At 39.5% G+C, this 12,844-nt stretch overlaps 1 protein-coding gene across 2 annotated transcripts in view; it reads left to right on the top strand.

Annotated features, from left to right (window-relative positions):
• The window catches only part of arhgdia (Rho GDP dissociation inhibitor (GDI) alpha), a 47,188-nt gene that overhangs the window by 28,351 nt on the left and 5,993 nt on the right, over window positions 1–12,844 (top strand). For both annotated transcript variants that reach the window (XM_078528975.1, XM_078528976.1), the window contains exons 3-4: window positions 9,147–9,230; window positions 11,311–11,387. In XM_078528975.1, the coding sequence (XP_078385101.1) occupies window positions 9,147–9,230; window positions 11,311–11,387 (161 nt within the window). The remainder of the gene's footprint in view (window positions 1–9,146; window positions 9,231–11,310; window positions 11,388–12,844) is intronic.

Here is a 12,844-nt window from a genome sequence, read left to right as displayed (position 1 = left end):
TTGTAACATTAAGCTCATTGATAAAATATAAACATTTATGCTATTTTCCCTCAATCTGTTATTCACAGCAGGGTGAATGATCATCTTGAAGCATGTGCATCTCAAGTTTATTTTGCAATATGCCCTCACTGCTTATATAGTCAATGTAACCTGTATCTACATAGCTTCCCAGTGAGTGCGATGAATGCTGGGGGATAAGGCAATATGAGATCACTGTGATGTTGGAAAATGTTTTCTTCTTTTTGAAGTGACTGTAGCAACAGTGTCTTTCACATTCTGATGCTTAAATGTAATTAACAAAAGCACATAATTTTATAGCTCACTGTAATAGAAAGTAGTAATCCACGTTTTCGGCTATTGCGTAAAATTCTATCTTGTTACATTTTCCAAGGAATTGATTTGTTGTACGTAAATGTAAATTGGGCAATGAAGATGAGGGGCATTTCTTGTCAATGGGATCAGCATCTAGACTTGACAGATGGGCAAAATGCCTTGGATGTAGTCCTTTGCTAGTCCCGATGAAGGGCTTGTAAAATCTTAACATTGCCTCCCATGCTTCAGATGATGGACAACTGGGCATTTTTCATTTTCTGTTATTTCTTTTTGTTCTTTTTAAAGTTTAGTGTATTTTTATTGAAGTGCATGTGACATTTGCCTGACATGGGCAAAAGTATCCCGTGTATGTTGAGTGTAACAGAACACGCATTTATCCACAAATAAACGTAGCAGTCAAAATTTGTTGCCCGTACAATAATTCTATTCATTTTTTGCAGTGGTTGCATTGTGACTCCAGCTGCAGTATTTTTTTTTTGCCAAGAACACCTAATAAATATGGTTTCAGAATGTTAGTCTGAACCCAAAGCTGTGAATCTGAACAGATACAAAGGAAAGGTGGGCTTTGGGCCTGTAGCTTGATTGATGTTTCTAAAATGTTAAAATTTTGTATAAACTATGAAAGCCTCACACAGTTTCAAAACAAAAGATCTGTACCACATATTTTTAACTTGATGCACCCATCCATCCCTTAAAACATTTGTTAATTTGAATTGAAATAGATCCTGACAATAGCAAGGCATGAATTGATAATAGTCTTCACTTGCAGGCTGTATTGGTTTTGCCATAAGAAAATAGTTTGATGTGAATAACTGTAAGACAGTAATTTGAGGCTCATGACAGCATCTTTTGGAAAGAATGTTTTTTTCACCCTTTCATATTACTGGATATTTGCCCCATCTTTGCAGCAGACTGACAAATTCTAATGTAATTTTTGCTGTGAAAATGGACTGTCTAGTGAGTTTCTAGCTAGTGATTTGTTGCTATAGTAAAATCCCCATTTTCTTCCCCAAATTGGAACTGCCCTTTAATTTAAATATTGTAAGGAGCTTGCCTAGTTAGATCGTGTGACATATTTGTTTATGAAAAGGAAACCTTACTAATGATGGCTCTTTAGATGGGAGAAAGGATAGTTAGGTTTTTCCTTATTCGGTTACAATTGATAAATTCTTGGCTTTAACATGGAGTGCAATTCAGAGACTGTTTAGTTGACAGTTCAGAGCTGGGATGTGTTCCTTCTTGAGCTGTGCTCACTGCATGACGCACCAGAGCTCTTCCAAAACTGTACAGTCTATATCCAATCTTGCAGCATGTCCCATTTACCAGTAAACCCCATGCCTGCTGACCTACTTTGGCTCCTGGTTCAGCAACGCTTCAATTTTTAAATTTGCATCTTGTTTACAAATCTGTCACAGACCTCTCTTCCCCTCCCCCCACCCCCCTGCCATCTGTGTGGTCCCCTCCAGCCCTACAATCCTTGAAACGAGAGAGGAGGGGAAGTCTGAAACCAGCACCAAGGGGGAGAGCAGCATTTGAAACTGGCGCGAGAGGCGAGAGCAGGGGGAGCCTGAAAATGGCGTGTGAGGAGAGAGCAGGGGGAACCTGAAAATGGCGTGAGAGGAGAGAGCAGGGGGAGCCTGAAAATGGCGTGAGAGGGGAGAGCAGGGGGAACCTGAAAATGGCGTGAGAGGGGAGAGTCTGAAAACCATTTCAGCTGCTGAAGAAACTGAGTTTATAAAAAAAAACTGTGACATCACAGGAACCTAGTAAGTTGATTGGCCAGTAATTGCTTGATGTAAAGGACAACGTGTTAATAGCTAGGTTAGAACACCAAGTTAAGTAGATCTATAAATAGAAGAACTAAAACTTTAATTATTTTACTTTAAAATAAATACCCAAAACACATACAACTAAAAATTATACTTAATAACAAAGGTATGTGGTACTAGCATTTAATAAGCACAGTAAATTCTAGTATGCATAGGAATTATTCTAAGTTAATTAAGAAAGTAATTACATTAACTAAATAAGATAAGTAATAATGGCAGGACAGGTGTTATGTTGCAGCTGTGGAATGCTGGACCTTTTAGGCATCAATGTGATTTAGGCACCAAAATTATTGATCTGGAAACCGAACTACAGATACTGTAAAACATAAGGGCGGGGGAGAAATACCTGGACACGGTTCTAGAAGAAGGCCACACCTTTTAGAATAGGGCCATCTGTTTGATCAGCTGTGAGGGCTGGGAGGATGTGACCAAGAGTGAGGCAGGTAAAGGGACTGAGCAGACAGTAGTGGAGGAGCCTTAGTCTTTGCAATTGTCAAACAGGTTTGAAATGTTCATCAAAGAGCAAGAGTCCAGAAGGCTATGTTGCCTGCCTGGTGCCAAGGTTTGGGAAGAGGAGGATCCAGTTGTTATGGTCCATGTAGGTATCAATGACATGGGAAGGACAAGGAAGGAGATTCTGCATAGTATGAGGAACTAGGCACCAAATTAAGAAGGAGAACCTCAAAGGTAATAGTCCCTGGATTATTACCTGAGCTACATGCAAATTGGCATAGGATAAGTAGGAGATGAATGCATGGCTCGAAGACTGGTGTGGGAGAAATGGGTTCTGGCTCATGGGGCACTGGCACCAGTACTGGGAAAAGTAGAGGCTGTACCATTGAGACAGTCTACACCTGAACCATGCTGGGAATGGTGTTCTTGCGAACTGCATAACTAGGGCAGTAGGGAGGGTTTTAAACTAAATAGTGGGGGCAAGGGATCAAATTTGGGAAGATGTGGTAAATCAAAGAGGCAAGAGAGGAAGATGATGTGGGAAATGGTAAACAAACCATGACAGGAGCAGACAGTATAAACTTAGGAGTAAATCAGCAGGTAAGGCCAGAGGATACAAAAATAATAAAAGGTTAAGGAATAGGTCAATAGATATGCAGTGGCAGACATTTAATGGGATATTTCAGAATACACAGCATAGATATGTTCCAACGGGAGAGAAAAATTCCAAGGGAAGGACCCACCATCCGTGGTTAACTCCAAGTTAAAGGTAGTATCAAACTTAAAGAAAAAGCATTTAATTACGCAAAGATGGGTGGCAGGTCATAAGATTGGACAGAATATAAAAGAACAACAAAAAATGACTTGGCTAAAAGATTAATAAGGGAAAAATTGTAGTATGCAAGCAATTAGAAAAGCAAATAGAATGCTATCAATTATTGCAAGGGAAATTGAATGCAAGAGTCGAGAGGTTATGCTTCAGTTATACAGGGCATTGGTGAGACCGTACCTGGAGTACTGTGCGCAGTATTGTCTCCTTAAGGAGGGATGTAAATGCATTGGAAGCAGTTCAGAGAAAATTTACAAGTCTAATATCTGGAATAGGTGGGCTGGACAGGCTAGACTTGTATCCGCTGGAGTTTAAAGAGGCAACTTGATTGAAACATATAAGATCCTGAGGGGACTTGACCGTGTGAATGTGGAATGGGTATTTCCTCTTGTGGGAGAATCTAGAACTAGGGGTCACTGTTCAAAAGTAAGGGGTTGCCCATTTAAGACAGATGAGGGGAAATTAATTTCTGAGGGTTGGGCGTATTTGGAACATTTCCTCTAAAGGCTGTGGAGGCAGAATCTTTGAATATTTTTAAGGCAGAGCTAGAAAGATTCTTGATGAGCAAGGGGTTGAAAGGTTATTGGGGGTAGGCAGGAATGTGGAGCTGATAAAATCAGATCAGCCATGACCTTACTGAAGGATGTAGCAGCCTCAAAGGGCCAAGTGGCCAACTCCTCCTAATTCAAATGTTCGTAAATGTCTGCTTCCTCCAATTTTGGCCTCTTCTCAATCCCTGATTTTCATTGCTCCACTATCTACAGCTGTACCTTCAGCTTTCAAGGCTCTATACTCTGGCATTCCCTCCCTAAATCTCTTTACCTCTCTCTTTTAAGATGCTTCTTCCAGCTTCATGCTTTAAGCTTTTGATCATTCCTTCCATAACATCTCCCTATTTGGCATTATGTCAAATTTTATTTGATAATGCTCCTGTGAAATTCATTGGGTCGTTATGCTACATTAAAGTTATGTATAAATGCAAGTTGAGCTTTTGTTAAACATTTAGCTGCTGAAAAAGATCAGTCTTAATTATCTGTCAATAGAATGGGAGATTCAGTTATTCATTTCATTGCTTTTTATCAGCCTGTGCATTTAGTCTTTTATTTGCTGTCCTAGGAGATTATTACACAAAAAAACTGCAACTTTCACGTTATATGTCTGATAGTTGCATTTTGTAATGCCTTTTTGATTTTTTTCCCTGCTTTATCCAGAAGCGTCTAACTTTCTAGGTGAATTTGTTCTCCTGTTTACATGTTGCACTGCTTTTCAATTTAAGAAGTTAGTGGTTTATATTCTCCAATGGACCACACTGTAGTAATTCTTGAACTGATCTTGAAATGAGTGTGAAGCTGATATAAAACATGAAGTGTAGTTTCGGAGCAATACTGTACTGAACCATTTCATACAAGAAGACTGCTGTGCACAATATCTTGCAAATTTGCCATTTATGGATTTTGTAAGTCGGTACTTGTGGTACAAAGTGGTTTGACACGTCATAACCTCTTCATAAAATAAAACTTGCTTTTTTTCTTAACAAGACTGGATAAATTGCCAGCTAGGTGTCAAGAGGTTTTACAGAACACAAAACAGATGCTTTAAATCTAGTTATGCTAACTTGGTATGCTGTAATTAAGCCCATCTTATAATTAACATTGTTATAAATGCTTTCTTGGGTGTTATGATTTCCCTGATTTATCTTATGCATGATCTTTAGATTTCAATGTACTTTACTGACAATAGTCAAGTTTCCCACCGATTCTTCACGCAGGTGTACATTATTGAACTCTGACTCAGTGGCTAAATACAACATCTTGTGATACTGAAAAATACCGGTGTACTTCCCAAGATAAATTTCTGATCAGTTCTGAGTTTGCTAATCTTTAGGGGTAGTGGTAGAGACATCACAATGGACCTTATTGTCTCAGGGATATGGAAAGAGAGAAATCTGGCCGGGTTGTTATCCAGTGACTCATACTGGAAAACTTGTGTGTAGCAATCAAATGAGATTGGTTTAGGCTTGCCTGTTCTACCACCCCATCCCCCATAGCCAATAACCTGTCAGCCCTTGCTCTTAAGATGCACATTTTAAGGCTGGCCTCCCTGGAATGCTGTAGGTGCTTGTTGAATTGCTCCTGAACAAATGCTAACATGCCCATAGAAAATTTTTTTATCAAGTAAGTAGAAGAATTTCTCTTTAGAAATGGAATTGAAAGTTTGAACAAGAAGACAGGCAACCTGCTGTGCAGGAACTACTGGGACCACCTTCACCTGACGCTAGGACCAGTGTACTGGCGAATTGCATAACTAGGGCTTTAGAGAGGACTTTAAACTAAATAGTGGGTTAAAAGGTTCATGTGAGGGGAAATTTGGAAAGTTAGAGAAAAGGCAAGGCAATAGTGCAGGGTAGCAATGTGTGTAATGATAACCAGAGTGTGACAGGAAGGCAGAGTGTACAAACATGAGTGGTGCAGCAAATAAGGTCAGAAGGGAAAAGTGGCAAAAAGACAGAATTAAAGGCTCTTCATCTGAATCCGTGCAGCATTCGTAACATGATAGATGAATTGAAAGTGCAAATAGAAATAAACAGCTTGATATGATAGCAATTACAGAGACATGGTTGCAAGGCTGGGACCAGAATATTGAAGGATATTTGACATTTTGGAAGGGCAGGAAGAAAGGAAAAGGAGGTCGAATGGCTCTGTTAATCAAGGTTGAAATCAGTACAGTGGCGAGAAATGATCTTGGTTCGATGATTAAAATGTAGAATCAGTTTGAGTGGAGATGAGAAATAGCAAAGGAAAGAAGTCACTGGTGGGAGTGGTTTATAGGCTCCCTGACAGTAGCTATACTGTGGGGCAGAGTATAAATCAATAAATAATCGGGGCTTGTAAGAAAGGTAGTGTAAAAATTGTGGGAGATTTTAATCTTGTAGATTGGATGAATCAAATTGGCAAAAATAGCCTGGAGGATGAGTTCATAATGTATTTGGGACAGTTTCTTTGCACACTACATTCTGGAAGCAACCAGGGAGCAGGCTATTTTAGACCTGGTAATGTGTAATGAGACAGGATTAATTAATGACCTCATAGTAAAGGACCTCATAGTAAAGGACCTTCTAGGTAAGAGTGATCATTTCAGATTCAGTTTGAGGGTGAAAAATTTGGGTCTAAAACTTAAATGATGCTGGGAGATGTTTTCCTTTGTGGGGGAATCTAAAACTAGGGAGCACCATTTAAAGATGAGAGGTCTCCCATTTAAGACCAATAAGGAGGAGTTTCTTCTCTGAGGATCGTTAGTCTTTGGAATTCTCTTCCATACACAGCACTGGAGACTGGGTCATTGAATATATTCAAGGCTGAGTTAGATGGATTTTTTGATCTACCAGGGAGCTAAGCGTTATGGGGATCAGGCAAGAAAGTGGAATTGGGTCACAATCAGATCAGCCATGATATCAAATGGCAGAGCAGGTCCAATGAGCCAAGTGACCTACTCCGATTCACAACACAAGAAATGGGGACAGGAGTTCCTGAGGAACAGGACCATATGGCCCGTTGAGCCTGCTCCGCCATTCAAGACAGTCATGGCTGCTCTTGGGCTTCAAATCCACATTTCTGCCTGCTCCCCCATAATCCTCGATTCCTTGAGAGATCAAAAACCTGTCTATCCCAGTTTTAAATATGTTCAATATTGGAGCAGCGACAGCCCTCCTGGGGTAGAAAATTCCAAAGATTTGCACCCTTTGAGTGAAGAACTTACTCCTCATCTCAGTCCTAAATGATCGGCCCTTTATCCTGAGACTGTGCCCCTGTGTTTTAGATTCCCTGGCCAACGGAAACGATCTGTGTCTACCCTATCAAGCCCCTTCAGAATCTTGTATGTTTCAATGAGGTTACCTCGTTCTCCAAAACACCAGACAATATAGGTTTAATTTACTCAGCCTCTCATCTATTTCTTATGATCTTGTATCAAGCTGCAACTGTATAATTTAGGGTGTGAGGTTTAAAGGCCATTCAAGCTTTGCTTTATTTACTGTTTCAGGTGCGAGGAGGAAAGGGAAAAGAGCACAGTAACTTTCCTTGGAGAATTAAACATGTTGTGCAGAATCCTTTAATATAACTACTTTTGTATAGTCTGTGTTAGGAGTAGACATTCCAAGCTTGTTGCGAGGCAAAGTTGGCACAGTGGATTTCCTGGTTTAGAGTGCGATGACGTAATGGATGGTGGTGTAACTTTTTAATTCTGAGGTCTTGGTGTCAGTCAGGCTTCAGAAGGGAAAGGGTAGAAGTCATCAACCCATGCTGTTGTCACACCTAGTGAAACTCCTATTTTGGGAAAATGTACAAAGTTAAAACAAATTATTTTAGATGACTTTCAGTTACTTCTCTTTAGCTCTGAAGAAGAGTCATATGGACTCGAAACGTTAACTCTGTCTTTCTCTCCGCAGATGCTGTCGGACCTGCTGAGTTTTTCCAGCACTTTTTGTTTTTGTTTCAGATTTCCAGCACTCGCAGTATTTTGCCTTTATTTCAGCTGACATTGTTTACAAAGATCCAGTGTTACCTTGGCATTTCAGCGCTGGCTTTGATTTGACATTGTTAAAGGTGTTGGAATCAACATGATTTCAAGCATGGAGTTATGAAACGAAAACTCTGGAATTCAACAATTGCATTAAATGTATCTAGAGTGTTAATATTCTGCTTAATGTACGAATGAACGTACAAAATAGGAGCAGAAGTAGGCCATTTGGCCCATTGATCCCGTTCTGCCATTCATTAAGGTCATGGCTGATCTGTTTGTGTACAGTATATTCAGGTTGCATATTATTTCTAACTTGATTCATAGTTGACCATAGGATAAACTATAGTTTGTCCAGTGTTAACTTAGCATAGAGCCAGAATGATTGCAACTGCTCTCAATGCTCTGGGGCAGAAAAGTGTTTCTAATAATGCAAGCTTACTTTCAAAGGCACTGAGAATTTAATTTTTTGTTGGTAATGTGACTAAGCATTGGAGCAAGTGGTTAAAATTGAAATCCTTCAGTTGCATTTCCTGGAACTTTTTCATAAATGAGAAAAATGAACTTTGACCGAATAAAAACCACTATCTTAATGTGCTTAAACCATGTTTGGAATTTTGGAGGCTGCAGTTCAAAGAAAGTGGGCACATAACATTTAAAAAAGAAACACAGGCAGCTTGTCTTGTTTGACAGTTTCCAACTGTTCGCGCTGCAGGCAAGTGCACAGCATTCTGGTTTGTCACTTTTAAAGAGAAGTTTTCACTATTTGCTTCAACAGCAACTTGTACAGCGCTTCTAAAGTCGTAAAATAACCCATGGCGTGGTGTGATCAGACACTGACCTGAAGTTCAGGAGAAAAGTTAGGGAAGTGACTGAAGAAATACTGTTTCACCAAATTTGAGATCAAAGATTGTTGCTTCCCTATTTGAAGGAGATTTAGCACTAGTATTGCTTGGACGTGGAAGCTGAATATTCTCATGGTAAACTTATAATTCAGATTTTTATACGCAGTTGAACTTGGAGCAACTTGCAAATTCTATGAGGATAATACTTGAGCAAAACCATAAACCCACGTCAGAGAAGTGATATTTAAATCTTTACTAGTCTTGCTCTGACCTTTTAAAATTTGCTTTGTATTGAGAAATGTGTTTAGAGATCAGTTTTTATTGTTTATTTTTTATTTACAGACCCAACGGCTCCAAATGTTCAAGTGATTCGATTAACACTGGTGTGTGCAACTGCGCCTCAGGCCTTAGTCTTGGATTTAACAGGCGAGTAAAGCTCCCTGCTTGAGATCTTCATAATCATGAAATGTGCACATCTGTCCATGTGTATAATTTTCAAAATAGTGTTAAAATCGATTTTACGTTTTACTAGTTTGAACCTCTGTCCCCTTGCCTTATGGTTATAGTTTAATTTGAAGTAGTGTTTCTGTACCATTTGCTGTTTCATACTGTCATTTCAGTCTTTAAAGGCTGAAAATTGTAAATTTCTCCCGCCTTTCTTCATAACTGTCTCTAGCCAAGAATCAGTCTCATCCTTTTCAGGTCTTGAATACCTTCTGTGTGTCTTGATGACCATGAGTTAGGTACTGCATCAAGGTGTGACCAGAGCACTGTACAGTTTCTAGGATAACTTGCTCTGACCTATTCCCACCTCTATAACATCGCCAGACTTTGCCCCAATCTCAGCTCATCTGCTGCTGAAGCCCTCATTAATGCATTTGTTATCTCCAGATTTGACTATTTCAACACACTCTTAGCTGACCTCCCACATTCTACTTTCTGTAAACTTGATGTCATCCATAACTGCTGCCTGTCCTAACTTGCACCGAGTCCTGTTCACCTATCATCCTTGTGCTCGCTGACCTATGTTGGTTACATTGACCTGCATTGATCAATCAAGCCCTCGATTTTAAAATTCTCACCCTGCTTTGCAAATCCCTCTGTGGCTTCGCCCTTCCCTGTGTCTGAAATCTCCTCCATCGTCATGACTGTCTGACATATCTGCATTCATCTAATTCTCACCTCTTGAACATCCTTAATTTTAATTGCTTCTCCATTGGTGGCGTGGCCTTCAGATGTCTATTCCCTCCCTTAACCTTTCTGCCTCTCTACCTCTTTCTCTTGCTTTAAGACGGTCTTTAAAACCTACCTCTTTGACCAAACTTTTGGCCATTTGCCCTAATGTTGCTTTATGTGGCTTGTGCCGAATTTTGCTTTATATCCCTCCAGTGAAGCACCTTGAGACCTTTTAATATGTTAAAGGAACTTTAGAATGTATTGTTTTGGCTTTATAAGTACTCATTCTGTTAGTCTCATTTACAGCTCTGCAATGATTGGACATGTTGAATGTAAAAATCTAGTTACACCCCTCAATTTATTTTTTAACCTCCTATTTTAGTACTTCACAAACTGTGTTGTCTGCTTTTCCTTCCTATGGCAGTATTTTATACTTTTTCATATCATAATGAAAAGAACAAGATTTAATATTTGGTCTAATTTTTTTTGTTTGGCTGGATTGCCTCACCACATTCAATTGCCATTTTAATTTGATGTCTGAATTTCAGAATTCTAGCCACTAACGCAAGTTTAAAATGAGGTTGCCTTATATTCCATTTGAGCTATAGCTTTGGAACAAACATTTGTGTATAGCAATTAAAGGGAAGAGCAGTTAAATGGTGATGCTCGGTCCCTTTACTCCATGCAGGATTGTAGGACAGTTCAATAGCCTGTTTTCTTTAAGCAATCATCTAGTATGTTGATATGCATTAGTGTTTTCAGCAAACAGTAGTGGTTGGAAACTAGTTTGTGAAGCTGTGACACAGATGTTTAGAATGTAGGTCTTTTGTACATGGGTCTATGTTTGATTCTGAACTTCAAAGTGTATCTGCTTACTCACCCAAGATAATCTACCTCTTGGCAATATTGCCTGCACTAATCCCATTGGCATTCAAAATCCTTGTTTTGCCTATTTATCTTTCCACTTATGCAACAACCTCCAGTTCTGACCTGGCACTCACTGCCTACTCTGGTCGTCTGTGTCCTTCTTTCCTTCAGTCATCATGCTCTGTTGGGAGTTCCCTTCCGAAGTGTTCTGCCAAGGCACATCTCTTTCCTCTTTGAAAAGCTTTCTCATTTGATTTTGCTTTCTGTAACTTTGCTTTTAACCACTTGCCGAAGTCCTGCTTAGTTTCTGGCACCTTTTTTTTAAAGGTGCCTTGGAGCTTTTCACTCCATTAAAGTGTAATTTTGTTTAGATACACTCATGCAGTTTGAAAGTGCAAGATTAAGATGCTTAAATTTATAAATAATTTGTACTTGTGTATGACAAAATGTCTTTATTTTTCAGGTGACCTTGAGAACTTTAAAAAGCATCCTTTTGTACTGAAAGAGGGCGTGGAATACAAGATCAAAATCAGCTTCAAGGTGTGTTTCTGTACTTAAAATCATAAGTGCGATAGTGAGATCATTGAATGATTTAAATGTGCTGTACCTGGCTTTGTCAATTCGGGCAAATGTTTGTTTGCTGTCGGCTGTAGCCTCCAACTCCTCACTCTCTGCAGCCCCTATCCGTTTAGTACAATGTCATTAACAACCTGAAGTCTGGAACAAGCAATTCTTTGATTTAAGAACAGATTTGCAATGTAGCAGTCAGCTTTGTCAGATTAACAAATGGCTCCATTGTTATGATTGCGAAGCTGCCCCAACTTTATCCTAAAGAAGCTTAGAATTCAGAATTATGACTGCTTGGTTTTATTTTTAGACTTGTTCCTGTTGTATACATTTCCTTCCTGTGTGGTTACAAAAAATGGAATAGCTTGGAAAACTGGCAGAAAAATTAAATGTAACCCAGTGGGAAAATATAAGAAGTTACTATGAATGAAGTTCTCCAGTAGGCATGAAGGTTATTTTAATATTTGGGGGAGATGGTGGCAAAGTTAATGTCACTGTACTTGTAATCTAGAAGGCCAGGCTAATGCTCTGAGGACATGGGTTCAAACCCCACCACAGCAGCTGGTGGAATTTAATTTAAATTAATAACATTTGTCACTGAAAGCTAGCCTCAGTAATGGTGACCATGAAACTATAATCAATTGTCATAAAAACCCATCTGGTTCATGAATGTCCTTTAGGGAAGGAAATCTGCCATCCTTACCCAGTCTGGCCTGCATGCGACTCCAGACCCACAGCAATGTGGTTGACTCTTAACTACCCTGGAAATGGCCAAACAAGCTGCTCAGTTCAAGGGCAATTAGGGATGCGCAACAAATGCTGGCCTTGTCAGCAACTCCCATATCCCATCAAAGAATAAAATTAAAATTTGCTAGTCTCGCCCATGTAGGCTGAAACAGACTAACATGGTGAAAACTCTCAGCTTGCAGTATGTGAGCCTCTCAGCAGCATGCTACTCTTTGATTTTTTTTCTCTTACACCTCCCTACCATCCTTTGCTGCTCGCATGTGGGTTGTGACTGATGTTTCTTATGACTGATGGCAACCAACATCCTAATGGTACCTTTCCCAAAGTGTGGCAAGTTGTGTGATAGTCTTGATAGTGAGCATTAGCTGGCATTTTGACTAGGGCAGCATCACAGTTGAGCTTGATCATGCCCTTGGCTATTATCCAACAGGCAAGAGACCGAGATAGTAATCAGCAACAGAAACCCCTGACCCACAGGAGCTGAGATAATTGGAGCAACCAGCTGACTTCTAAGTTGTGCTAATCAGACACTGCATTAGTTCCTGACCCCTGTGTGACATTTAATATCTTACTGGGATTTCTTTTTATAATCTTTCAAATTAGCAAACTACTATATAAATCTAGGGTTAATTATCTTGGTTACAAAGCAGTAATGCAGTTACACATTTCAGATAGTTTAATAA

Source organism: Cetorhinus maximus, chromosome 24 (genome assembly GCF_964194155.1).
Source record: "Cetorhinus maximus chromosome 24, sCetMax3.hap1.1, whole genome shotgun sequence".
Taxonomy (NCBI): domain Eukaryota; kingdom Metazoa; phylum Chordata; class Chondrichthyes; order Lamniformes; family Cetorhinidae; genus Cetorhinus; species Cetorhinus maximus.
Note: the sequence above shows the minus strand (reverse complement) of the source record. Positions and strands in the feature narration are given on the sequence as shown.